Source organism: Ursus arctos, unplaced genomic scaffold (assembly GCF_023065955.2).
Source record: "Ursus arctos isolate Adak ecotype North America unplaced genomic scaffold, UrsArc2.0 scaffold_1, whole genome shotgun sequence".
Classification (NCBI taxonomy): domain Eukaryota; kingdom Metazoa; phylum Chordata; class Mammalia; order Carnivora; family Ursidae; genus Ursus; species Ursus arctos.
The window spans coordinates 77,725,157-77,751,932 of NW_026622763.1; the positions used below are offsets into that span (position 1 = coordinate 77,725,157).

A 26,776-nucleotide genomic window follows, 5' to 3' on the forward strand; every position below is an offset into this window, starting at 1 on the left:
TATTCACAAAACATAATCCTATAAATAGAAAAAGTCTTTCATGTGACAAATTGAGGTAAAATCTAGGTATAGAAAAGTAGATAAAATGCTAGGAGAATTAATCAGTGTTGAGTTCTTAGCAGCTGAGGATGAGGACAAAAAATTGAGAATTTAAGAAACAGCAATCAAACCCAGCTCCTCTAGTCCGCGTTTTTGACGCAGTTTTGACGCGTTTTGACTTAGTGGCACTGAAGGGCCTTCTACTGAGTGTCTACTGAGTGTCCCTTTTTTACTTCCTTAATGATGGGCTTTTGCACTGATGTGGTGTTTCAGAATAAAGCCACTTAAGTTAATACATCGTCATTACAGGTCTGAAAAGACCTGTTTTTATTTTTCTTCTGAAAATGCAAAGATTTTTGCTGTATTCGGTAAATGGAGGAGATTCTTTGCAGCAGGTATCTTTGTTAAAAATTTGTAAAGTGATAAATGCCAAATAATTAAGAAAAAAAAGGCTCTCTGCTTAAAAAGAAGAAAAGTTCTAATGTACTTCTAGATAGTATCCAAAAAGAGAAAGAAAATAATTAAATCTACATATTTTATATGTATGTACCTGTTATATTAAACCACATAAGAAATTTAAATATAGGCTTAAAGTCTATTTCTAGGAATTAAGCAGCCTAGAATGTCAATTTCTAAGTAATTATTTTACATACAAAATAAATAAGAGTTAGGCATCAAAACAATTATATGCTGTAATATAGCTCTCTTTTTTTTTTTTTTTAAAGATTTTATTTATTTATTCGACAGAGATAGAGACAGCCAGAGACAGAGAGAACACAAGCAGGGGGAGTGGGAGAGGAAGAAGCAGGCTCCCAGCCGAGGAGCCCGACGTGGGGCTCGATCCCACAACGCCGGGATCACGCCCCGAGCCGAAGGCAGACGCTTAACCACTGTGCCACCCAGGCGCCCCGATATAGCTCTCTTTTAACCCTTTACTGAAACGATCGGTAACCTTTACAGACATGCAAATTTAGAAACATAGGTCACAACTATCACGCTGACTACAGATTTAGGGATGATGTAGAACACCGCAAACCTGTGCTTGGCTGAAGAACAGAGAGCCTTGCCGGTAGCATCCATCATTTTACCAGCCTGCGTCATATCCCGTTCTGCTTGAAACTTTAAAAAGAGCCCCAGTTCATTTTCTTCCTCTGATATAACTAGGAAAAAATTACAGTATAGTTAATTGTTTCATTTCATCATTTGTTTAAAACACACAACTAAAATTCTCACAGCATAAGAATTACTTGGGGGGAAAGAGAGGCTTATTTTAAAAATGCAAATTCCTGGGGCTCCATTTCCAGAGATTCTGATTTTATAGGTCTTAGGATCTGCTTCCCCCCCACGCACAAGTGCTCTAGATGGTTCTGATGTAGTGAATTCATGGAACTTGATTTGGGAAAGACTGATCTTTAATGAAAAAAAAAAAAGATTCCAAAATGACAAAACCACAAATGATGCATTAGCAATTGTGCAGACATGCATTTTAGGATCACTGCCTCTTACAAAGTATTCCTATTCTATTTAAACTTAACTTAATCTTGACTCCCACCCTGTCTTCATTGACCTATGCTCAGTATTCCAGGCCCACAGACATCCACAATTTTACTGCTGAAACCCTAAAAGTTGTCATGTAGTATACTACTACTCAGAGTGTGGTCCACGGACCAATTCCAGTCCGGAAGCATTTGTTACCAGCCTGTAACAAGTACCAAAACTAAGAATCTGTTTAGAAACCTACTAATTTGACTATTTATATCTGTTGAATCTAGTAATAATAAAAATGTGTGCCTGTATTTTGCATATCTTAATTTCATTTTTCTAGAAATTAATTTTTATTGTATATTATAAAAATATCAGTTCACAACAGATTGAAAGTAAAACATGAAACAAAAGTGGTCTTTGACCACAAAGTTTTAGAAGTCTCACCTTCTAATCACAATAAGACTAATAAGGGGGAGCCCATAAAGTGTTCAAATTATAAGCTTAAAGTGACAAATGACTAATGTCATGCCTAATCTCACTCTGGTTTACTGTTGGAAAAGCTAAAGTTAAAAACTGAAAGGGGAAGGGGTGCCTGGCTAGCTCAGGCAGTAGAGCACGCGACTCTTGATCTTGGGGTCTTGAGTTCAAGCCCCACGTTGCGCACAGAGCCTAGTTAAAAAAACAAACACAAAACAAACTGAAAGGGAAGTCCCTCAGTACCTCTGAGGCAGCAGCAGAACTCAAGTCCACTCACTTGCTAGCTCCCCATTCCCACTGCTCCTTGCTGTCACTTCTTTGTCATAAAGAACCATTCACAAAATAGTTCAGTAAACTCTTGTTTTTACCTTAAATAGTTCATTCTCAAAAATGCAAGTGAATTATTTATTTTAAATGAGAATTATTGGATAGATATCTAGGATTTCATACCATTGAGTCTTAGCTGATATTTCTCAACTATCTTCAGAAGTTCAGTGCATGTCTCTTGAATGGAGTGAAAAACCTTTGAAATATAAATTTTATTAGGACAATCTAAAGAACCATAAACAAATATAACATATCTGTTATAAGCACTTCGAAAGCAGAACATTCTTTTATAAATGTTATGTCTGTTTTCCTTGACTTTGAGGTACTTCAGTATTGGTTTTATTTTTGATATAGAAAATTTAGATTCCCCCATTTAGATTCCCCCATGAGGGTTGGAAAAAATGGTGATAAATACATGGGAACTAATAAAAACTTGTAACTGTGGAGTTTGTCCTCCCCTCAGCCCCAAACTATCTAAATAGCAAAAATGTAAATCCAATATAAACTGTATCAAATATTGCCAATTACAGACGAAAAGAGTATAGATAACCTTAGAAAATGTTAACTCTCAATCTGGCTTTTCTATAGTATTATTTTAAGCATAACAGGTGAGTGAATTACCATAAAATTAAGTAATATATTACAACATCAAAAATAAGTTACTTTTGGATTATTTTCGTTTGGAATTTTCCCTTCATCACTATTGTTGCTAATAGCTAACAGAAAAATAAAACATCCATTTCAAGTAAGCACATGAAAATTTGAGATTAGGACACATTATACACATGAGGTAACTCTTCACACATAATCTTTAAATTTAGGTTTTCCCAGGGAAATGAGGTGGCATAGGTTTTAGGGTACAGCCTTCTTCCCACAAAGTCCTATGCTTAAGAATTGCTACAAGACTTTAGTTCAAAAAAACCTTGGCACTGTAGCATAATATTAGGCACTAACCCTTTGAGTATCAAATAAATTTCCAATGTCACCGTTGAGCCTGAATATTCCCTCTCTGAAACAGTTTTGTTATTATTCTGGTATGTGATCTGACCTAAGGAAGATCAGTGATAGACACTAAAATCTAAATGGAGGAGCAACCATCAACTTTCCACATAAGTTTAGGTATGTTTGAAATGAACTGGTATATGGACTTGGCAATTTAAAAAAGCAGTTTTAAAATCCTATGAAAGACTAGAAAAAGATATAAAAATGATTGTTCTACTATGATAAAATGATTATAGTTGTTTTTTTTCCCCCATGGGTCTTTGAAAGATTTATAAACAATTTCTTTTTATTTTTACAATGAAATTTTTTTAAATGTAAGGGAAGTATAATTTGACAAAATTGTAATATATTTAATGCATACAACATGATGACTTAAGTATACGTACAATGAAAAATGTTCCCATTCTTAAAAAATATACTACAAATGTAGGAGAAAGTACTTGAGTGATTTCATATTTGTCTATTGGACAAGAATATGAAATATGTCACACAGATTACCCAACAATGTAAAACAAGACAGGAAAATTTACTTCTGTGGGAATATATGTGGAAACAGTAAACAGCTCCTTTAGCCTTAAAACATTTATTACTTATAATCAAGTCCTTTCATTTTTTCCACATTTGTCATTAAAACATAAGAAGAACACTTTTCAACACAAATAGTAAAAGCTTGTTAATTTCTTATCTATTTCCATATTTGTTATGGCCATGACATAAGTTTACGTTTTGTAGAATAAAAATACTTAGTAGATTATGACCTATTTAATGAGAACTATACTTTAAAAGATTGAAACAAATGATTATAATCCAAGCATAACAGAACTCCTACTTGGAAATACTTTTAAAAGGCATCTTCAATTAGTATCCATACATGGAATTAGTAAACCTGCATTTAAAACCCAGACCTTTTTGTATATACAGGAGACTTCCTCTAATTAGTTTAATTATTTAAAAGTGTAAAACACTTACAGGTTTAAAGTAGTTTCATGGTAATTACTTCTTTTATATAAAATGAAAAACACAGCCAAAAAACACATTACAAAATACTTAATTAACTCTCTTCCTTAATTATAGAAACAAAAACTCTAACTTATAAAAATCCTTACTCAGGGGCTCCTGGCAGGCTCAGTCGGTGGAGCATGTAACTCTACCTCAGGGTTGTGAGTTTGAGCCCCACGCTGGGTATGGAGATTACTTAAAGAAATAAACTTTAAAAGAAATAATAATAAAAATAAAAAAACCTCACTATTTGATTTCAATTAATTTCAGTGAGGTATAAGACTTCATATAAAAGTAGTACAAAATATTATGACATGATATATAATGAGCATATGGTCTCAATTAGGAATATAATCATTAATATTTAACTTAAAAATTAATACTTGTGCCAGAGAAATTATTCTTTCTCTAATTTATGAATACCAGTTTTGCCAATTCTCAATTTGTGAGAATTGCAACCTCTACCCAGATCTGATTGACAGATGAATACAATTAAACATTCTATTATCAAATCTGCAAGTTCTTCATGGTCCCAAAGAATAACCACTTATATGCAATATAAAGAATCCTCAAATTTACCTCGAGTTTAGCATCCAGTTCAGCATCAGATGCCACCACGTGCTCATCCTCCTTTTTTCCCGTTGCTTTGATAAAGACCTGTTTAGTTTTCCAGTATTTCTTTTGCATTCTGCTAACTACTGACTGGTTATCTTCTGGTCTGGGTTGTCCAAAGGAATCCATGGAGTGACTACAAGGAACAGACTAAAATTTCTTAAATTTTTTTCAGTAATATATATGTAGTCAGCGAGTATTTAATCCAATTGAAAAAGTGAAAAAGATACTAAATGGAATATTAATGTTAATAGCTATACATACTAATATTTGTTCTGCATGGTCTAAACTTATGATACAACTTGCACAAGTAATAGGCAAAAGATTAATGATATTTAAATTCAGTTAGAAGATAAAGGTGGGGGCGCCTGGGTGGCACAGCGGTTAGGCATCTACCTTCGGCTCAGGGCGTGATCCCGGCGTTCCGGGATCGAGCCCCACATCAGGCTCCTCCGCTGTGAGCCTGCTTCTTCCTCTCCCACTCCCCCTGCTTGTGTTCCCTCTCTCGCTGGCTGTCTCTATCTCTGTCGAATAAATAAATAAAATCTTTAAAAAAAAAAAAAGAAGATAAAGGTGATAAAACTATAATTTTGCAATAATGATTGGAAATAATTTAATTTTAATCTATTTATAGACATCTATTCATTTCTAATTTTTGCTTTGTAATAATACTGCAATGAACTTATATACATCTTTGCATATTACTAACATTTCCTTAGAAAAGCCTGCTATAGTTGTAACTGCTGTGTCAGAATACACATTTAATAAATATTCTTAGATATGCAAAGATTCAGGTACACACTCTTCTTTAAAACTCAAAGAAATACTTTAGTATCCAATAAATAAGCAAAAATAAAGATCTTAGGTATAGGGGAGATATGTTAGCAATAAAGATGGAGGGGCGCCTGGTTGGCTCAGTCGGAAGAGCATGTGACTCTTTATCCTGGGGTCATGAGTTTGAGCCCCATGTGGGGTTTAAAAACTATAAAAGTAAATAAATAAAGATGGAAATTGTAACCTGTCAACTTGAAAATTAATGTCTAAGTAATTCTTAATATGGTTAACATGGCTATATAAGGAAATGCAAACGTAAAAGGTATTCTTTAAGGAGATGTAAAAAAAGAAATAATAATAGTTTTAAAAGCCTAAATTATTCCAATAAATGGTGGGAGGCAGGACCACAGAGAGGTACTAAAGAATGTGATTCATCCATCCTTTTCAGGGGAATCAACAGATATTTATGTATTATTGTTAGTAAAGAAATAAAGTTTTGCTTTCTTTTTTTTGAAGTAATTACAAATTAAATAAAAATAGAATGTCTACTTTCTAAATTACTAGGTGCAAAACAAAAAAGCAAGAAAAACCAGCAAAAGCAAAAGTAGGGCGGGAAAAACAAGATTAAGGCAACATAAAACAAGATTAAGGCAAACAGTATAAACTAAGATGACAGAATAAGAACAATTATACTATTTAGTATGATAAATGCAAACTTCCTCTCAAATATAAATCATTTCAAACCATAAAAAACAAACTATATCCAACTACATGCTATTTGGAGTCCACCTCAAACAAAATGACACAGAAAGATATGCCAGGTAAACACAAACAAAATTAAAACAGGAATAGCCATATTAATATCACACCAAGTAGGTTTAAATAAAAAGCATTAATTAAAACAAAGATAACATGTAAATTTCCCCAGGTGGCCACTTTCTAGACATTCTCTGAATATTCTGCTTTGGATATCCTCCTGGATTCCTGGCAGTTTAGATTAGTTACCATTTAACTGCAGAACCTCTCATACGCGACGCTGGATAAGGTGGCTGGAGATAAGTTGAGAGAGAAAATAGAATTTAATCTTGGTATAGAGTCAAATTGGATTTGATATAATCATTATACTGTTCCAACACATAAAGAGTCTTGAGGGAAAACTTGCGGTTCATCTTTCCCGTCCAATTTCTGTCTGCTTTTGGTTGCTCTTGACTGCTTCCAATTAGTTTTCCCCTGAGACTTTTATTAGCACGAGGGTCAGTCCAACTGTATGACAAACTGCTGATTTATTCTACTAAGCTGACTGCAAGCTTAGGCCCAATCAGTTAAGAGAACAAAATTCCAGGGAGTATCAGAAGAGAACCTCTTTTCCTTGCCTTGACTTCAATGCTGACAGAGCTCAAATAGTATATTCCTTGCCTCTCTCCAATTCCTCACTATCTCCTTCGTCGTGGAGAAAACGTAACTTATCAGACTGGACTTCAGAGAAATAAACTTAGTCCTCCCTTTTCTCTCTGGAAGCTATCCTGCCTGCAGAGAGCACACATTTCTTGGCAAGGGGAGTATAGTGGCTGGGGGGTAAATCTGCAAAAGATGAGATTTGCACATTTGTGGTTTTTTGACTGAGGGCACTGCTGAATCTGCTCGTCACTGGAGGTAGGTTAAACAGAAAGCAAAATCTTATGGGCTTGAGATACCAAGTTCAAGGTTGACGAACTACAGAAATTTAGGAAGGATATCCCAAAAGAGAGGGAGCCAAAGAGATGATCCCCAAATTCTGTATACAAAGTCCTCCCAAGACCTGTGCTGATCACTAAACTAACCATGAAGTGAGGGAAGGGACCCCAAGGGTGCTGGCAGAAAATAAGCAGCTGGAAGCTGAAGTAACTAAAGATTCAAGCTGCTACCACTATAGAGGAGACAGGATCTGGAGTTTGAATTCAGTCAAGTTAACTGCCTTCTAGAATAAAAATTATTCTTCAGAAAAGCAAAACAGAATCCAGAGTCTCTAAAATTCATCATTTAAAATGCCAAGTAACCAATCAAAAACTACTAGACTTGCAAAGAACTACAAAAATGTGACCCATACTGAAGAGGAAAAAAAAAAGCAGTCAATAAAAATAGATTCCAAAGATTTCCTGGATATTGTAATAATCACACAAGTACTTTAAAACAGCTATTATAAATATGTACAAAGACTTAAAGTAGGATATGTGTACAATAAATGAATAGAGAGGGGAAAAAAGTCAGAGTCTCTAGCTGCAAAGTTCAATAACTTCAGTTAAAAACTAACTGGATAGGATTAAGAACAGACCAAAGACGGGAGATAAGAAGTGAAGTTGAAGATGAATCAAAAATTACCTAATCTGAAAAACAGAGAGGGGAAAAAAAAGACCCAGAAGGAGAGGAGAGAGAAAACAGGGCAGAAAAAAAAAAAAAGAAAAGAACAAAACAACCCAGATTTTGTAAATGACTTTAACTTACAGATCAATAAATTTAAGGAAAACCACAAGCAGGCATATCATAGATAAACTACTTAAATCAAAAGATAAAGAGAAAATCTATCTTAAAAGCAGAGCAAAATAGCATATTATATACAGGGCAACAAAAACACAAATTACAGGCAGTTTCTCAACAAAAACAATAAAAGCCACACTACAACGGAGGAATATATTTAGGGTACTGAATGAAAGAAAACAAACTATCAACCAATAATCTGTATCTATCAAAACTATATTCTTTAAAAATGAAAGCAAAATACATTTTCAGATAAAGAACTGAGAGAATTCATGGCTGGGGGACTTTCGAAATGCTAACAAATTCTTCAGGCTGAAGGGAAATTACAATAGTAATTTGGATCCACAGGAAATAATGAAGATAACTGACATTGGTAAATGTCTGGGTAAATATGAGTTTTTTCTTTCTTAATTTCTTTAAAAGTTTGGGCACCTGGTGTCTCAGTTGGTTAAATCCCGCCTCGGGCTCCCTACTCAACAGGGAGTCTGCTTCTCACTCTGCCCTCCCCAGTCCCCTCATGCTCTCTCTCTGCAAAATAAATAAAATCTTTTATAAAAAACTTCTTTAGAAGTTATAGTTCAACATATGCAGACAAAAATAAAATAATAGCTGAACTGTCAACATTTTGCCATTTTAAAAATAGATTTTTAATTTTTTTAAAGATTTATTCATCTTAGAGAGAGAGCAATGGCAGAAGGGGCAAATGCATGACGGGGAGGGGAGGGGGGTCTCGATCCCAGGACCCTGAGATCATGACCTGAGCCAAAACCAAGAGTCAGACGCTTAAATGACTGTACCACCCAGGTACCTCTATATTCTGCCATTTTTATATCATTTATACTTTCACCTACTCCCTACCACCTCATTCTATCATCATTAATATATGGCTCTTTCTGGTAATATTTACATACATTGAAGTGTACAATAGCTCTATACTTTTGACAAATGGATATTATGGTATAGAACATTTCCAAAGCCCCAGAAAGTTCCCTTGTATCCTTTTTCAGCCAATGCCTAGCCTATAAGAAATAATGTTTTGATTTTTTTCACCTTAGTTTTTCCCTCTCTAGTGTTTTTTTGTTTTGTTTTTTTGCTGAATAGTAATCCATTTTGTGAATGTAACACCAGGTTTTCATTTTTTACTATTGCAAATAAAGCTGCTATGAACACAGCTATATAAGTCTTCTTGTGGACAAATTTTTTCTTTTGGATAAAGACGTAGAAAAGGATTCTGTCAAAGAACTGGCGTATACTTAACTTCATAAGAAATTGTCTTTTTACATTCCCATGAGCAATGTATGAGAGTTCCAATAGTTCTACATCCTCACTCACATTTAATGTTAGCAGTCTTACTAGTTTTATCCATTCTAGTCATTGTGTAGAGGTATCTTCTTGCAGTTTTAATGTGAATTTTACTGATGACTGATGATTACTTTTTCATGTGTTAATTGGCCATTTGTATATACACCACTGTTAAGTGTTTGTCTTTTGCCCATTTTTAAATTGAGTTATCTTTTTTACTATTAAGTTATACAGCCCTGGGATTTAGATTGGAGTGGCACTGAACCTACAGATGTATTTGTGGAGGACTGGCATCTTAACAATACTGAGTCTTTCAATGCAAAAATGATAACATGCATCACCATTTATTTAGGTCTTCTTTAATTTCGCTCAGCAGTGCTTTGGAGTTTTTAATATAGAGGCATTGCATGTCTTTTGTTTAATCCTAAGTATTTTGTGTTTATTTATGTATATTCTATTGTATATTTTACTACACCAAATTCCACACTTTCGTTTCTCAATGTTCTCATTACTAGAAATGTTGAAGTCTCTGAGGGGACCCAATAAATGGCACCCCTTTTCTCTGCATTAGGTCTAAACAAGTTAAGAAAAAAAAAAATAAGGTGTAGTAGCTGAAAGCCAAAATCCCATTTTTTTATACCAACAATGGCAAAGTTTGTGGATATAGCTTAGTGTGAGAGCTAAATTGTCCTCCTGAGAATCAGGACTACATTAACTTGTCAACCAGTCAGTGGTAACTGGATTAGGGCAGGTTTCCCCATATAGGAAGAGGAAGAAGGATGGCTAACCATTATTATTTCTATACTTTCCTTCTTTGCTCTTGAAAAGGTCCCTTCTTTAAAAGATCTTCTAGTGAATCCTGTGGGTAAAAAATGCTTGGTCTTGATATCTATGAAATTCCATTTTGCCTTCATGTTTCTTTTTTTTTTTAAGATAGATTTATTTGAGAGAGAGCACCCACAGGGGGAGGGGCAGATGGAGAGGGAGAGAATTTTCTTCAAGCAAACTACGCCCTGAGCTCGGAGCCTAAGGTGGGGCTTGATCCCAGGACCCCAAGATCGTGACCCAAATGAAAACCAAGTGTTGGGCATTCAACCGACTGAGCCACCCAGGAGCCCCCATTCAAGTTTCTTGTATATAAAAATCTGAACTAACAATTTCCTGTATTTTTTTTAAGCTCTCATTATTGGTCCATGCAAGATTCATTTTCTTGTTTGTTCATTTACTTGTATATTGAATCTTTTTAAACTTCTTCCTCATTTCCATCTCTCCTCACAATCATTCTAATGTGCTTGAATGTGTACTTTTTAATTTGAATGTATTCTTGGAAAATGTGTTATGTACACATTCTAATATATAAAAATGATATGGTGTTGTAGATTTTATTTCTGACTTTTGGGTGTTTTTCACTCAGCCCTTTGTTTTTAGGTTCTGTATATGTTGCTATGTATGCATCTGTTCTGTTGTTTCCATTACACAGCATTCTTTAGTGTTTAATTCTTTGAAGATAGAATCCCCATGTCTTAGGGCACCTATTGTAGTCAATGAGAAGTCTGGGGTCAAACTGTCTCTCCTTTCTGAGTAAGCTTTATAGGGTCTTTTGAATCTTTTAGAGTGTTCTATTTAACCTTGATCCCCTCTGGCTCTTTAGGATGTGTTTTGGTAGAGTATGGTCATTCTGAAGATTCATGTCTTCAGTTCTAGAAAATTTTAAGCTATTATCCCTTCAAATATTTCTTTTAAGCCATAATTTCTTATCTGTTTCTTCTACTGGGTGTTATTTTTATAGGTCTTAATGGATCATTTTTTTCCCCAAAGATTTTATTTATTTGACAGAGAGAAACAGCGAGAGAGGGAACACAAGCAGGGAGAGTGGGAGAGGGAGAAGCAGGCTTCCTGCTGAGTGGGGAGCCCGATGCATGACCTGAGCCAAAGGCAGATGCTTAATGACTGAGCTACCCAGGCTTTAATGGCTCATTTTTATCTGTTTTTCTGTGCTACATTTTGGGTAAATTCTTCAGTACAATCTTCCAATTTATGAATTCTCTTTTCAGTTTTGTCTAGAGTTCATCCCAGCTACTGAGGTTTGTTTTTTAATATCCAGTGACTGTTTATTTCTTTCTTTAGTAATTTCCAAGATTTCTAATTGGTTCTTCTTCATATTTTCCTAACTTCTTGTCCTTTTTAATGGTTACCATTCTATAATTTTTCTCTTTGGCACCCTAAATATATAGAATTCTTAGACTTTTCTATAAAAGTATTTTTACCTGGAATGAATTCATGTTCCAAATGTTGATTTTGTTGGTTGAATTTTATAGGCTGATTGTGAGTACAGAATCTTTAATTTTTTCCTTCTTTCCTTCTGTGGTTATTCCTCCTTTCTACTGGTTATACAGTTGTCTCCAATTCACCTTCAGGATTCTCACTTCCACAGTATCTTACACTGTTATTTTAGGGCCCCTGTCACAGTTATATCTGAAATACTGTTGATCTAATCAGGTTTGAAGGAATGGTGCATGGGAAACACTTTTAATTTCTACCAACCTGCAGAAACTGAACCCCTAGATGCCAGAGCCAATTTCTGTATTGAGGCTCAGCACATCCATTTCAGCCCCACTTACTACTTTATTTTTCCACTTTTTTTTGATTCATGTTTGTATTATTATCTAGCCAAGATACATCTTTTTGGGTTTGCTTCTTAATTTCTATTCTAATTACTATGAGTTGAGAGCAAACGTTACTATGCCATCTTAACTAGAAATCTCCTTTATTTCCAATAAGAGTATAATTTTTTTTTACTTGAACACAGTCACTATATAGAACATTTTATTCCTTTTTGCACTATACAAGAAATTTTTTAGCTATCTCTCGGATTTGAAGTACAAATCTTAAAACAAATCAATATTTTCTTTAGAGGCAGTTCTGTACTTACTTTAACATCTCATTACTGTGACATCACTAAAAAGGAAGCAAAACAGACTGATGGTAATATGCAGACTGATGGAAGCACTAAAACCCCCTTGAGAAAAATAATCTGTAAAGACTTTTGACTAAATATAACATAATTGCTTGATGCAATTAAGAAAATACATTAGACAAGTTTGCTGTTTAATATTAATGTAGCACTCCTGATTACTCTGGCTCCCAAGCCATAGCTTTTCTTATAAACACAATCAACATTTCCTCAAAGAATCAGAGTTTGTTAATGATTTCAACTAATGATATGAAACAGTCTAAAATGTCAACAAATTTTTTCTCTACAGTGGGATATAGGGTGATAATTTTCTGTAGTTTCCAAATTTACTACAATTAACATGTATAACTAGCTTTTATATAATTATTATTATTTTGAAAATGTTTACTTGATTATCAAGGCCATTTATATCATTCTGGGTTTTTTTGTACTTTATTTCTTCTTCTTATTTATTATTATTATTATTCAGCACTAGCAAGCCCTTATCCAAAGGTGAGAGTCATTCATTCATTCATTGTTAAGTACACATTAAGTAGTTATACTTTTATACCACAATTTACTTATGAATTAGTAAGTGTATTAAAAAAGTCTGTGAAGTTAAAAGTTATTACAAAGACTATGTATTAACATCACATGTACATTATTTACAAGGGAGCTCCTATTCCCCTCTTGCCAACAATCTCACACCTATTAATAATAGAAATAAGATTAGAATTCAGGTGTGCTAGGTCCACAAGTGAAATATTGAAGAAAAACAGAGATCTTAACAGCATGAGACAAGGAAATGTCATTCCAAAAATAGGCTGAAGAAGGAAAAGGTAGATTGGTGATAGACTGTAGAGGTCTCTCTCTTTTATTTAATAGGTAATGTGGAGCCAATAAAGGTTTTTGAGCAGCAGAGAGATTAAACAGTTCATAACAATCTTTCCACATTCTAGACATAATCTAATAAGAATCAGGACCAAGAATATTACCATAAGAACAGATTTGAAGGAAGAATCTACAAAATTTGCTTAGTAATGACTTAACAGTTTTGCCCCTGAAAAATAAGGAGAGTTAGGAGAAGAAATGGGAACACTATGCATCTGATGTTTGAAATTCTGAGTTTGAAATGGTAAGTGGCATCTGAGTTTATAGAAATATCTAAAAACAATTACAACTGTAGTGATAAAGATTGTTTCAAGCTTGGGTCTCTAGTCAGACTGCCTAGGTTTGAACCTAATAACTATTATTTACTAGCTGTGGGACCTTGTGTGAGTTCATCTCTCTGACCTTTAGTTTTCTCATCAGTAAAACAGGAATAATGAAGTAAATAGACTGTTACAAGAATTAAATGAGCAAACACATGTAAAGCACTTAGAACACAAATTGTGGGTATTTAAGAAGCATTATTTTATATTTTCTCATTTTAATTTTTATTGGCACTCAGATTAGAAATGGTGATTTGGGGAACACCTGGGTGGCTCAGTTGGTTAAGTGTCTGATTCTTGATTTTGGCTCAGGTCATGATCTCAGGGTTGTGAGATTGAGCCCCACATTGGGCTCAGCGCTGGGCCTGGAGCCTGCTTAAGATTCTCTCTTCCTCTCCATCTCCCCCTCTCCAAAAAGAAAAAAGAAATGGTGATTTGGGAGTTAGCTATAAAAAGACAGTTAAACAGTGAGAACTGATGAGACCTTCAAAAAAGAAAGCTGAAAGGTGGTAAAATTTGGAGAGGGTTCGAGGAAGGTGGAGATTACTTTAAAAAAATTTTAAAAAATCTTAAACAATATGTTAAGGAAAAGGAACTACAGAAGAAATTATATTTTTGAAAGAATGGCTGAAAAACTGTATTTCAAATCCTTTTAATAGTTTAAAGCATCAAACATTAAATTCTTATGTTAAAAAGATATTAAAGGGGGGGGAGGGAAGATGGCGGAGGAGTAGGGGACCTTCTTTCAGCTGGTCCCCTGAATCAAGCTGGATATCTACCAGATCATCCTGAACACCCACAAAATCAGCCCAAGATGTAGGAAGATACATCTGGATCTCTACAAACGAACATCTCTGGCATTGAGAATTGAGGTAAGAAGCGGGGAGCTATGAATCTGCACACAGATATCGGAAGATAAATGGAAGGGGGAGGGAGCCACCCTGCTTGGGGTGCCAAGAAGCAGTAGCCACCTGCACTGAGGAGCGGGCCAGATTCACAGACTGGCACCCAGGAAAAAGCAGACTGAGACCGGGAGCCCAGAAATGCACACGACCAGAAAACCAGAGCTCCAGAGCGCTCACTGGAACCAGACTGAAAACCGGAGCTCTGGATCACACACTTGAACTAGACTGAAACCGAGCGCGTGCGCAACCAGATTGAAAACCAGAGCTCTGGAGCACGCAAGAACCACACTGAAACAGGGAGCTTGGGAGCGCAAGTAGGAATCGGGGGCAGCTGGCGGCGTTAGAAGCACAAAGGAGAGAGATGTGCTGGCTCTGGGAGCAAGGGCTGGGTGAGTGGCTGTGGGGTGCACAACCCGGGACGCTATACAGGGTTTTTAGCAGCACTGACAGAAACAGAGTTAAGGTGGCCAAGAGAGCTCAGTGGAGAGCGGACTGCGATCTCTCTGTTCTGAGACAGAGGCTAGGATATGGCCACTGCAGCTCTGACTCTCAGAGGAGTCAAAGAAAACCACCAGGGAAAGCTGCCAGAGAACAAAAGCCTGGAAATACCGGTTTGCATTGTGCCCATCCCCATCCCCCCTTGCAGGGGACAGGGCGACTCTACCCAAACAGGGTTGCCTGAGTATCAGCGCGGCAGGCCCCTCCCCCCAGAAGGCAGGGTGAAAAATCAAGAAGCCCACATCCCTAAGGTCCCTATAAATCAAGTGCACATTGCCTGGGTCCTGATCAATAATTTCGGCTCTGTGCATCCCCACAACCTCTCCTCATCAGAATGACAAGGCGGAGGAATCTCCAGCAAAAAAAGGAGACAGAGACTGTGGTCTCTGCCACAGAACTGATGCATATGGATATAATCGAATTGTCAGAAATGGAGTTCAGAGTAACAATGGTCAAGATGATGTGTAGGCTTGAAAAAAATATTAACAAAAATATTAACGAGAATATAGAATCTCTAAGGGTGGAAATGAGAGCGAATCTGGCAGAAATGAAAAATGCTATGAATCAAATGCAGCCTAAACTGGATGCTCTGACGGCCAGGGTAAATGAGGCAGAAGAACGAATTAGTGAATTGGAAGATGGGATGATAGAAAAGTGGGAAGAAATGGGAACTTAGCTCAAAAAAATCCAATCACAAGAATGTAGATTACGGGAGATTACTGATTCAATGAAAAGTTCCAATGTCAGAATCAGTGGCATCCCCGAGGGGGTGGAGAAAGAGAGAGGTCTAGAAGAGATATTTGAACAAAATTGTAGCTGAGAACTTCCCTAATCTGGCAAATGAAACAAGCATTCGTGTCTTAGCAGAGAGGACCCCTCCCAAGATCAATGAGAAAAGACCAACTCCAGGCCACATAATAGTACAATTCGCAAATATTAAATCCAAGGATACAATCTTGAAAGCAGCCAGGGGGGAGAGAATCCTCACCTACAGAGGGAGGAACATCAGAATAACATCAGACCTGTCTACAGAGACCTGGCAAGCCAAGAAAAGCTGGCAAGGCATATTCAGAGCACTAAGTGAGAAGAACATGCAGCCAAGGATCTTTTATCCAGCAAGGCTGTCATTCAGAATGGATGAGAAGACAAGGACCTTCCAAGACTGGCAGAAACTGAAAGAATATGTGACCACCAAGCCAGCCCTATGAGAAATATTAAGGGGGGGTTCTATAAAAGTAAAAAGACCCCAAGAGTGATACTGAACAGAAATTTACAATCTAAAGAAGCAAAGACTTCACAGGCAACATGACATCATTAAAATCATAGCTCTCAATAATCACTCTCAATGTGAATGGCCTAAATGCTCCCATAAAAAGCCACAGGGTTGCAGATTGGATAAAAAGACATGACCCATCCACATGCTGTCTACAAGAGACTCATTCTGAACCTAAATATACATCCAGACTGAAAGTGAAGGGACGGAAACCATTTTTCATACCAATGGACCTCAAAAGAAAGCTGAGGTAGCAATTCTCATATCAGACAGATTAGATTTTAAACTAAAGACTATAGAGATACAGAAGGACACTATATTATTCTTAAAGGATGTATCCAACAAGTGGATATGACAATTATAAATACCAATGCCCCCGACAGGGGAGCAGCTAGATACACAAGCCAACTCTTAATGAGAATAGAGACATATAGATAATAATATGTTAATACCAGGGGACCTCAACACTCCACTCTCAGCAACAGACAGATCACCTAAGCAGAATCAACAAAGAAACAAGAGCTTTGAATGACATACTGGACCAGATGGACTTCATAGATATATACAGAACACTACACCCCAGAACAACAGAATACTCATTCTTTTCGAATGCACATGGAACTTTCTCCAGAATAGAAAATATACTGGGTCACAAAACAGGTCTCAACCGATACTAAAAGACTGAGATTATTCCCTGCATATTCTCAGACCACAATGCTTTGAAACTGGAACTCAATCACAAGGAAAAATTTGGAAGAAACTCAAACACTTGGAAACTAAGAACAATCCTGCTTAAGAACGATTGGGTAGGGGCGCCTGGGTAGTGCAGTCGTTAAGCATCTGTCTTCGGCTCAGGGCATGATCCCGGCATTCCGGGATCGAGTCCCACATCAGGCTCCTCCGCTGGGAGCCTGCTTCTTCCTCTCCCACTCCCCCTGCTGTGTTCCCTCTCTCGCTGGCTGTCTCTCTGTCACACAAATAAATACTTTAAAAAAAAAAAAAGAATGGTTGGGTAAACCAGGGAATTAAAAATGAGCTTAAGCAATTTATGGAAACCAATGAGAACGAAAACACATCACTCCAAAACCTATGGGACACTGCAAAGGCAGTCCTAAGGGGAAAATACAAAGCCATCCAAGCCTCACTCAAAAGAATAAAAAAAATCTAAAATGCAGTTTTTATATTCTCACCTCAAGAAGCTGGAGCCGGAACAGAAGAATTGGCCTAACCCACGCACAAGAAGGCAGCTGATCAAGATTAGAGCAGAGATCAATGAATTAGAAACCAGGAGCACAATAGAGCAGATCAACAAAACTAGAAGCTGGTTCTTTGAAGAATAAATAAGATCGATAAGCCACTGGCAAGACTTATTCAAAAGAATAGAGAAAGGACCCAAATTAATAAAATTATGAATGAAAAGGGAGAGGTCACAACCAACACCAATGAAATAGGAAGGATCATTAGAAACTTTAATCAACAACTTTATGCCAATAAATTAAAAAACCTGGAAGAAATGGATGCCTTCCTGGAAACCTATACACTACCAAGACTGATACAGGAAGAAACTAATTATTTAATTAGACCAATTAATTATGAAGAGATTGAAGCAGTGTTCAGAAACCTCCCCAAAAACAAGAATCCAGGGCCAGACGGATTCCCTGGGGAATTCTACCAAACATTCAAAGAAGAAATAATACCTATTCTCCTGAAGCTGTTTCAAAAAATAGAAGGAATACTACCAAACTCATTCTATGAGGCCAGTATTACCGTGATCCCCAAACCAGGCAAAGACCCCATCAAAAAGGAGAATTACAGACCGATATCCCTGATGAATATGGACGCCAAAATTCTCAACAAGATCCTAGCTAATAGGATCCAACAGTACATTAAAAGGATTATCCATCATGACCAAGTGTGATTCATCCCTGAGATGCAAGGGTGGTTCAACATTCGCAAATCAATCAGTGTGATAGATCATATCAACAAGAAGAGAGTTAAGAACCACATGATCTTTTCAATTGATGCAGAAAAAGCATTTGACAAAATACAGCATCCTTTCCTGATTAAAACCCTTCAGAGTGTAGGGATATAGGGTACATTCCTCAATTTCATAAAAACCATCTATGAAAAGCCTAGAGCGAATATCATTCTCAATGGGGAAAAGCTGAAAGCCTTTCCCTTAAGATCAGGAACATGACAAGGATGCCCACTCTCGCCATTATTGCTCAACATAGTACCAGAAGTCCTTGCAACAGCAATCAGACAACGAAAAGGGATAAAAGGTATTCAAATTGGCAAAGAAGAAGTCAAACGGTCTCTCTCCGCAGATGACATGATACTCTATATGGAAAACCTAAAAGACTCCACCCCCAGGTTACTAGAACTTATAGAGCAATTCAGTAATGTGGCAGGATACAAAATCAATGCTCAGATCAGTTGCATTTCTACACATGAACAATGAGACTGAAGAAAGAGAAATTAGGGAATCCATTCCATTTACAATAGCACCAAAAATCATACATTATCTCAGAATTAATTTAACCAGAGAGGTAAAGGATCTGTATTCTAGAAACTACAGATCACTCTTGAAAGACATTGAAGAAGACACAAAAAAGATGGAAAAACATTCATGGATCGGAAGAATAAACATAGTTAAAAATGTCTATGCTTCCTAGAGCAATCTACACTTTCAACGCCATCGCAATCAAAATACCAATGACATTTTTCAAAGAGCTGAAACAAACAGCCCTTAAATTTGTGTAGAACCAGAAAAGGCCCCGAATCGCCAAGGAAATACTGAAAAGGAAAAACAAAGCTGGGGCATCACATTGCCTGATTTCAAGCTATACTACAAAGCTGTGATCACAAAGACAGCATGGTACTGGCACAAAAACAGACACATAGACCAATGGAACAGAATAGAGAACCGAGAAATGGACCCTCGGCTCTATGGGCGACTAATCTTTGACAAAGCAGAAAAATCATCCAGTGGAAAAAAGACAGTCTCTTCAATAAATGGTGCTGGGAAAATTGGACAGCTACATGCAAAAGAATGAAACTTGACCATCTCTCACACCATATACAAAGATAAACTCCAAATAGATGAAAGACCTCAATGTGAGACAGGAATCCATCAAAATCATAGAGGAGAACATAGGCTGTAACCTCTTTGACATCGGCCACAGCAACCTTTTTCATGACACATCTCCAAAGGCAAGGGAAACAAAAGAAAAAATGAACTTGTGGGACTTCATCAAGATAAAAAGCTTCTGCACAGCCAAGGAAACAGTCAAAAAAACTAAGAGGCAGCCCACGGAATGGGAGAAGATATTTGCAAATGACACTACAGATAAAAGACTGGTATCCAAGATCCATAAAGAACTTCTCAAACTCAATACACCAGAAACAAACAAATCATAAAATGGGCAGAAGATATGAATAGACACTTTTCCAATGAAGACATACAAATGGCTAACAGACACATGAAAAAATGTTCAAAATCATTAGCCATTAGGGAAATTCAAATCAAAACCACATTGAGATACCACCTTACGCCAGTTAGAATGGCAAAAATGGACAAGGCAAGAAACAACAAATGTTGGAGAGGATGTGGAGAAAGGGGATCCCTCCTACGTTGTTGGTGGGAATGCAAGTTGGTACAGCCACTTTGGAAAACAGTGTGGAGGTCCCTTAAAAAGTTAAAAATTGAGCTACCCTATGATCCAGCAATTGCACTACTGGGTATCTACCCCAAAGATACAGATGTAGTGAAGAGAAGGGCCATATGCACCCCAATGTTCATAGCAGCATTGTCCACAATAGCTAAATCATGGAAGGAGCCGAGATGCCCTTCAACAGATGACTGGATTAAGAAGTTGTGGTCCATATATACAATGGAATATTACTCAGCCATCAAAAAAAAACGATTTCTCAACATTTGCTGCAACATGGACGGCACTGGAGGAGATAATGCTAAGTGAAATAAGTCAAGCAGAGAAAGACAATTATCATATGGTTTCACTCATTTATGGAACATAAGAAGTAGGAAGATTGGTAGGAAAAGAAAGGGAAGAAGAAAGGGAGGTAAACAGAAGGGGGAATGAACCTTGAGAGACTATGGACTCTGGGAAACAAACTGAGGGCTTCAGAGGGGAGGGGGATTTGGGATTGGGATAGGCCAGTGATGTGTATTAAGGAGGGCACATATTGCATGGAGCACTGGGTGTTATACGCAAACAATGAATCATGGAACACTACATCAAAAACTAAGGATGTACTGTATGGTGACTAACATAACACAATAAAAAATTTTAAAAAAAGATATTAAAGCTAATCTCCTATGAAACTTAAGAAGATTTCCAACTTTACTGCATATTTCAGGAGAGCATCTCTTCCAGTCCTCTGCTATGCCCAAACTTCCCAAGTGCTCAGCCTCTCATATTATGAGGATCAAATGGGGTAACATATGCAAAATTGTTTTGAAAAACATTAGGTTATGGGATGTCTGGCTGGCTTATTCAGTAGAGCATGTAACTCTTGATCTCAGGGTTGTGAGTTCAAGCCCCACATTAGGCACAGAGCTTACTTAAGAAAAAAAAAAAAAAAGCAAGGAGAAGACATTCTTCTAATTATTACATAAAGCCTATACATACACTTGATCTTAGCCAAAAGGCCGAGAAGTGATTACATATAGCCTCTAAATAAACAAAAATATATAGGATGTAAATTTTTAAAACCTGAAACTCTTTTTTATTTAATTGACATAATTTTAAACTCAACATTGAGAAATAACCTGGAAGAGGTTATTCAGATATTAAAAAACAGAGTGCCCTGTTAAAAATGCAGTTTGACCCCATCCACTTATCTGCTTTCCTTCCCCCCCCCCACTAAAATAACAGTAAAAGTATAAAACAAAAATGTAAGCAATTAACTCATAAGTACAAGGAGAGTAAGTATAATGACAAGAACAGATGAGAGACTTCAGAACATTTTCGGAGAGAAAGTTGTCCCCTAAGCAACTAATAGAGGAATGCTAATAAGCAATGAGTTAATTACCTTACAGAGTATCTGAAAGACTTACCATTTGGAAGTGGAAGGAGGATTCATTGAAGTCTGTATACAGCTGGCTGGACCCTGAGGCCCCTTTCTAATCTGTGTCACTCAATGGGAGTTGAAGAAATTGAATCAAGAAAGTTCTGGACTTGGGCAGGACAACACAGCAGAAGACTTGGCCTGAAAACAAAATGATAAAGTCAAAGTCTACGTACAGAATTGTTGAATGTCAAGCGCTTTTCCCATTCTTTGCTCACTAGTAGCGAACCATTCTCTCTCTTACTCTCTCTCTCACATATACACACACACAAACACCTTTCTATTTCTCAGAAAAGACTGTAACATTCTTTGCTCTGGAAAGAATTAAAAGCTCCAGAAAAAAGAAGCATGTCATTTGGACATTATAAAAGGATGAATCTTTGCCTATTCACTGAAAAGCAAAATTCACCAGTTGACATGCTCATTCATACATACGAAACTTGATTAGTTTTGTTATAGCCTTCCTCTTAAATATATATGGAAAACCAAAGGTCAACAGATAGCTGAGGGAAGTGTCCATCAAGAAAGACCTCTGACCTAAACCAACAAATAGAAAAAAGAAAATAGCTGATGGAAATTAAGACAATATAGAAACAAAACAAAACACAACCCTCTAACTAATAATCTCAAAGAGGAATAATAGAATAAGAAAGGGGTCTCTGGGTGGCACAGTGCACTGAGCGTCTGACTCTTGGTTTCGGCTCAGGTCATGATCTCAGGGTTGTGAGACTGAGCCCCAAGGTGATCTCTGAACTCAGCATGGAGTCTGCTTGAGATACTGTCTCCCTCTCTCTCTGCCCCTCCCCCTGCTCTCACACTCCCTTTCTCTCCCTCTCTCAGATAAATAAATAAATCTTTAAAAAAGAATAAGAACACTTGAGGAAAAGATAGCTGATTTTTTTAAAGATTTTATTTATTCATTTGAGACAGATACAGAGAGAGCATGAGCGGGGGATAGGCAGAGGGAGAGGGAGAAGACGACTCCCCACTGAGCCAGGAACCAGATGCGGGGCTCAATCCCAGGACCCTGGGATCATGACCTGAGCCACCCAGGAGCCCCAGATAGCTGATTTTTTTTTTAATTTAATAAAAGGGCTGAAAAATAACTGAAGAACCTAAATCTCCATCCAAAAAGAGATTTACTCCAAAAATGCATCATTGTGAACTTTCAGGAAACTGGGTGTAAAAAGATCCTAGAAGTTTTAAGAGAAAAAGTAGATTGTGTACAAAGTATTGGGAGTCAGAAAAAGAGATTTCCAAAAGTAGCAATGCAATATAAAAGACCAAAATCCAACCCAGATGAGAAAGAAGGAAAGGCTCAGGACGACAGCTGCATAGAACAAGTAGCTCAGAGGCACCTGGCTGGCTCAGTTGTACAGCATGTAACTCTTGATCTTGGGATTGTGAGTTTCAGCCCCACAAAGGGTGTAGAGATTACTTAAAAATAAAATCTTAAAAAAAAAAATGGAACAAGCAGCTCAAATTTAAGCAGGAAGATGGACTCTAGAAAAGAGACCTCTAGGTGGGCGCCTGGGTGGCACAGATGGTTAATCATCTGCCTTTGGCTCAGGTCATGATCCCAGGGCCCCGAGTCAGGCTCCCTGCTCAGTGGGGAGTCTGCTTCTTCCTCTGACCTTCCCCCTGCTTATGCTCTCTCTCTCTCTCTCTCTCACTCAAATGAATAAGTAAAATCTAAAAACAAAAACAAAACCAAAAACACCTCAATTGTTCACAATGACATAAACACTTATTGGATGTAATAAAAACCGTAATATGTCTATATATATCTATATATCTATATCTATATATATATCTCTATACTGGGGGGAGGACAAGTGGTGATAGTGGTGGTGAAGGGTATTTAAGTCCTCATCTGCCATTTAAGGTAGATAATGCCTTAAATCAATACATGAAAAATCAGCATATAGGGGTGCCTGGCTGGCTTAGTCGGTAGAGTGTGCGACTCTTGATCTCAGGGCTCTAAGTTTGAGCCTCATGGTGGGTGCAGAGATTACTTAAAAATAAAATCTTTTAAAAATCTGCATATAAACTTAAAATTTAGAAGTATGGAAGGGCCATACCAGGGGAAATAGAGAGCTTGAAGGTAGGTGCCACTGGAGATCAGAACTGGAGCAGGAATGGGACGGCTGCTCCTTGAATATTTGTTAAAAGTCCTATACATCTTTAATAAAATAATTATTTGAAAAAAACATCTGAATGTGAACCTTACTAGTTAAAACAGAATGGTACTGGTACCAGGACAGATACACGGTGGAATAAATGAAGATAAAATTCACAAAGAGACCAAAAAATGTAAAAGAAGGTGGTATATGATCAATGTATTAAAATCCTGTGGTTGCTGTGACAAATTACCACAAACTTGGTTGCTTAAAACAAAAGAAATGTATTCTCTGAGATCTAGAGGTCATAAGTCTAAAATCGAGTTATTAGCCGGGCTGCATTCTCTGGGAGGCTTTAGGGGAGGTACTTCCTTCTCTCTTACAGGTTCTGGTGGCTGCTGGCAGTTCCTGGCTAGTGGCAACATAACCCCACTCTCTGCCTCTGATTTCCCCTTGCCTTCTCCTCTGTGTATGTGTTTAACTGCCCTCTGCCTCTCTCTAAAATAAGGACGCTTGTGATAGTATTTAGAACCCTCCCAGGTAATCCAGAATCACCTTATCTCAAGATCCATAACTCAATCACATCTGTAAAACTTTACCACATGAGATGACATTCACGGATTGCAACAATTAGCACCGGCTGTCTTTGGGGGTCACATTCAGCCCACTACAATGAATATAGCATTTCTAAATCAGTAGGAAAGGGATATACTATTCAATAACTCATCGTTGGGACAATTAACTATCTGTTCGAAAAAAAGTGTTTGATTCTTAGTCAATATAAGGATGGTTCAAAATTTAAAGGTTTTAACAATACCATGTGAAAATACAGAATGTCTGATAAATTTGGGGTCAGAAATCTTTCTAACGTGATACCAGCACAGAAATCATGTAGTGTATCATAAAAAATTTAAATTTATATAACAAATGGACCATAAGTAAATTTTGAAAAGAAATAACTGGGCAAAGTAAGATATAAATAAAAAATAAATAAAAATACTAACTTTTTCTTAAGATTTTATTTATTTACTTGAGAGAGAGAGAGAGACAGCACAGAGGGAAAAGCAGACTCCCACTAAGCAGGGAGCCCGATGCAGAGCTCAATCTCAGGACCCTGGGATCATGACCCAAGCAGAAGGCAGACACTTAACTGACTGAGCCACCCAGATGCCCCATTATTTTTAAATTAGAGAACTCCTAAGTGAAAAGACAAACTCACCATGTGAAAGATAAGAACAAAAAAAGAATAGACAATTCACAAAAGAACGTCAAAGATCCAATGAATACACGAAAATGTTATTTAATCTCTTTTGTAACTCAAGAAGCACAAATGAAAGAAAAATATGTTCATCTGTTAGATGAGCAATGGTTTTAAAAGTTAACAGCTTCAGGGAAAAAGGAGGAAATGCAAGCATGTTTGCATACTTCCTTTCACTGACCAAAACAGAATCAAAATTAGAGAAGGAAACCCCTGTGCAAAATAGCCACATCTGACAGCACTGATGCCAATGAATAAATCTCAGATACAATGAGGTTTACATCATATTTAGAGGATGTCCAAATCTGCCATGCATCTCCTCTAGTCTCAAACAGATTCAGTTTTGGCAAATTGAGTAGGTCCTGAAGAAAGATTCTAATAATCAATCACTAACTTGAAAACATGAGTCCTTAAAGGCATAGCAGCTAGACTTATGGAGGAAGCAGAAAACATTCTACTTGGTACCTATCTCCTTATCCAGCAAAGAAGACTACTTAAGAAGAGATCATGATGTTTAAGGTGGGGATGTTTCTTTTCTTCTAGTTTCCATAAGGACAGAGTTTCCATAAATCTTTCTAGCATCTTGCCCCTTTACCCCTTAAGTGAGAAACCTGACTGCCAAATTCACAATTGGTTCACATTTTTTTAAGCTAATTTACCAAAAGACTTAGGTAAGCATGTCTATTACAAAGACCCAAAGTTTTCCTTGGGTGGGCTATTTCAGGTCTGGGCTGGGGAACAAACGTATTAGAAGACCACCTATACGGGCGCCTGGGTGGCTCAATTGGTTAAGGGTCTGCCTACAGCTCAGGTCATGATCTCAGGACCCTGGGATCAAGTCCCACGTCGAGCTCTCTGCTCAGCTGGGAGTCTGCTTCTCTCTCTCTCTCTCTCTCAAATAAATAAATAAATAAAATCTTAAAAAAAAAAAGCCGACTACCTATACCATACATATCTTCCAACAGCTCTCTCAACAATAAAGCTGATATTTTATCTCCACCTGCTTAAGCTCCTTTTACCACATCTGAATTGGTTCCAATCTCAGGAGGGAACAAAAGAGCCAAGAGGTATCATGTACTGGGCTCCCTAAAACTTACAGGTGCCATAACACTTTTTATTTTCCTTGCCAGGAGCCAAAGCATGGCTGTAGAGAAAAAAAAAATAGTAAGCTAGTGGTCAACCCTGCACAGCAGACAAAAGTAGATCAATCAGATATATATCAGCTTTGATCTGCCTCTGGAATGAATGTTTAACGTATGCTGTGGGAACCTGCTTGAAGAGAGCATATGACAACTGTGTCACCAAGCAGCCAGTTTAAAGAGATCACGGGGCGCCTGGGTGGCTTGTTGTTAAGCATCTGCCTTCGGCTCAGGGCGTGATCCCAGGGTCCTGGGATCTAGCCCCGCATTGGGCTCCCTGCTCTCCCCTAGGAGCCTGCTTCTTCCTCTCCCACTCCCCCTGCTTGTGTTCCCTCTCTCGTTGACTGTCTGTCAAATAAATAAATAAAATCTTAAAAAAAAAAAGAAGAGAGACCAGGACAATGTGTTCAATCTCCTGTCTCAGCCTCTAAGGCAGCTATTCCAAAGGCTTATGCCATTCTTGGGCAAAGAGCAGGCCAGAACACAACTTTTCAACAATAAATAACATAAAAAAGTCAGACTGCATAAAAGGAGGAGGGATCATAATGTGGAAAAGAAAGAAAACCACGCATTTGAAGAACTGCTCCATAAAATAGAATTTTAAAGAAAAACTGTTTTGGATCAAACAAACAGAACTCCATAAAATAGATTCTTAAAAAGAGCTGAAAGAAACAAAAGATAAAAAGAAAAAGAGAGAAAAAATACCACCGTACTTGAAATCATATTAGAAACAACTCCAAGTAGAAAAGCTACTTCAGAAAAACAAGTTAATAATATGGATGACAACCCAGGGAAAA

General features: G+C 37.2%; 1 protein-coding gene and 1 pseudogene across 7 annotated transcripts in view; both read right to left on the reverse strand.

The window, feature by feature from the left end:
• Positions 1-26,776, reverse strand: part of ICA1L (islet cell autoantigen 1 like) — a 77,727-nt gene that overhangs the window by 41,771 nt on the left and 9,180 nt on the right. For 3 of the 7 annotated variants that reach the window (XM_026492153.4, XM_057304114.1, XM_057304119.1), the window contains exons 2-5: positions 21,452-21,603; positions 4,909-5,077; positions 2,452-2,524; positions 1,076-1,199 (exon numbers count right to left, since the gene is read on the reverse strand). In XM_026492153.4, the coding sequence (XP_026347938.2) occupies positions 1,076-1,199; positions 2,452-2,524; positions 4,909-5,077; positions 21,452-21,477 (392 nt within the window). In that variant the 5' untranslated portion in view covers positions 21,478-21,603. Of the gene's footprint in view, positions 1-1,075; positions 1,200-2,451; positions 2,525-4,908; positions 5,092-5,337; positions 5,460-21,451; positions 21,604-26,776 lie in introns of those variants that run through there. The other 4 variants (XM_057304112.1, XM_057304132.1, XM_057304107.1 and 1 more) reach the window with 2 other exon arrangements.
• Positions 20,903-21,055, reverse strand: LOC113250939 (U2 spliceosomal RNA; annotated as a pseudogene).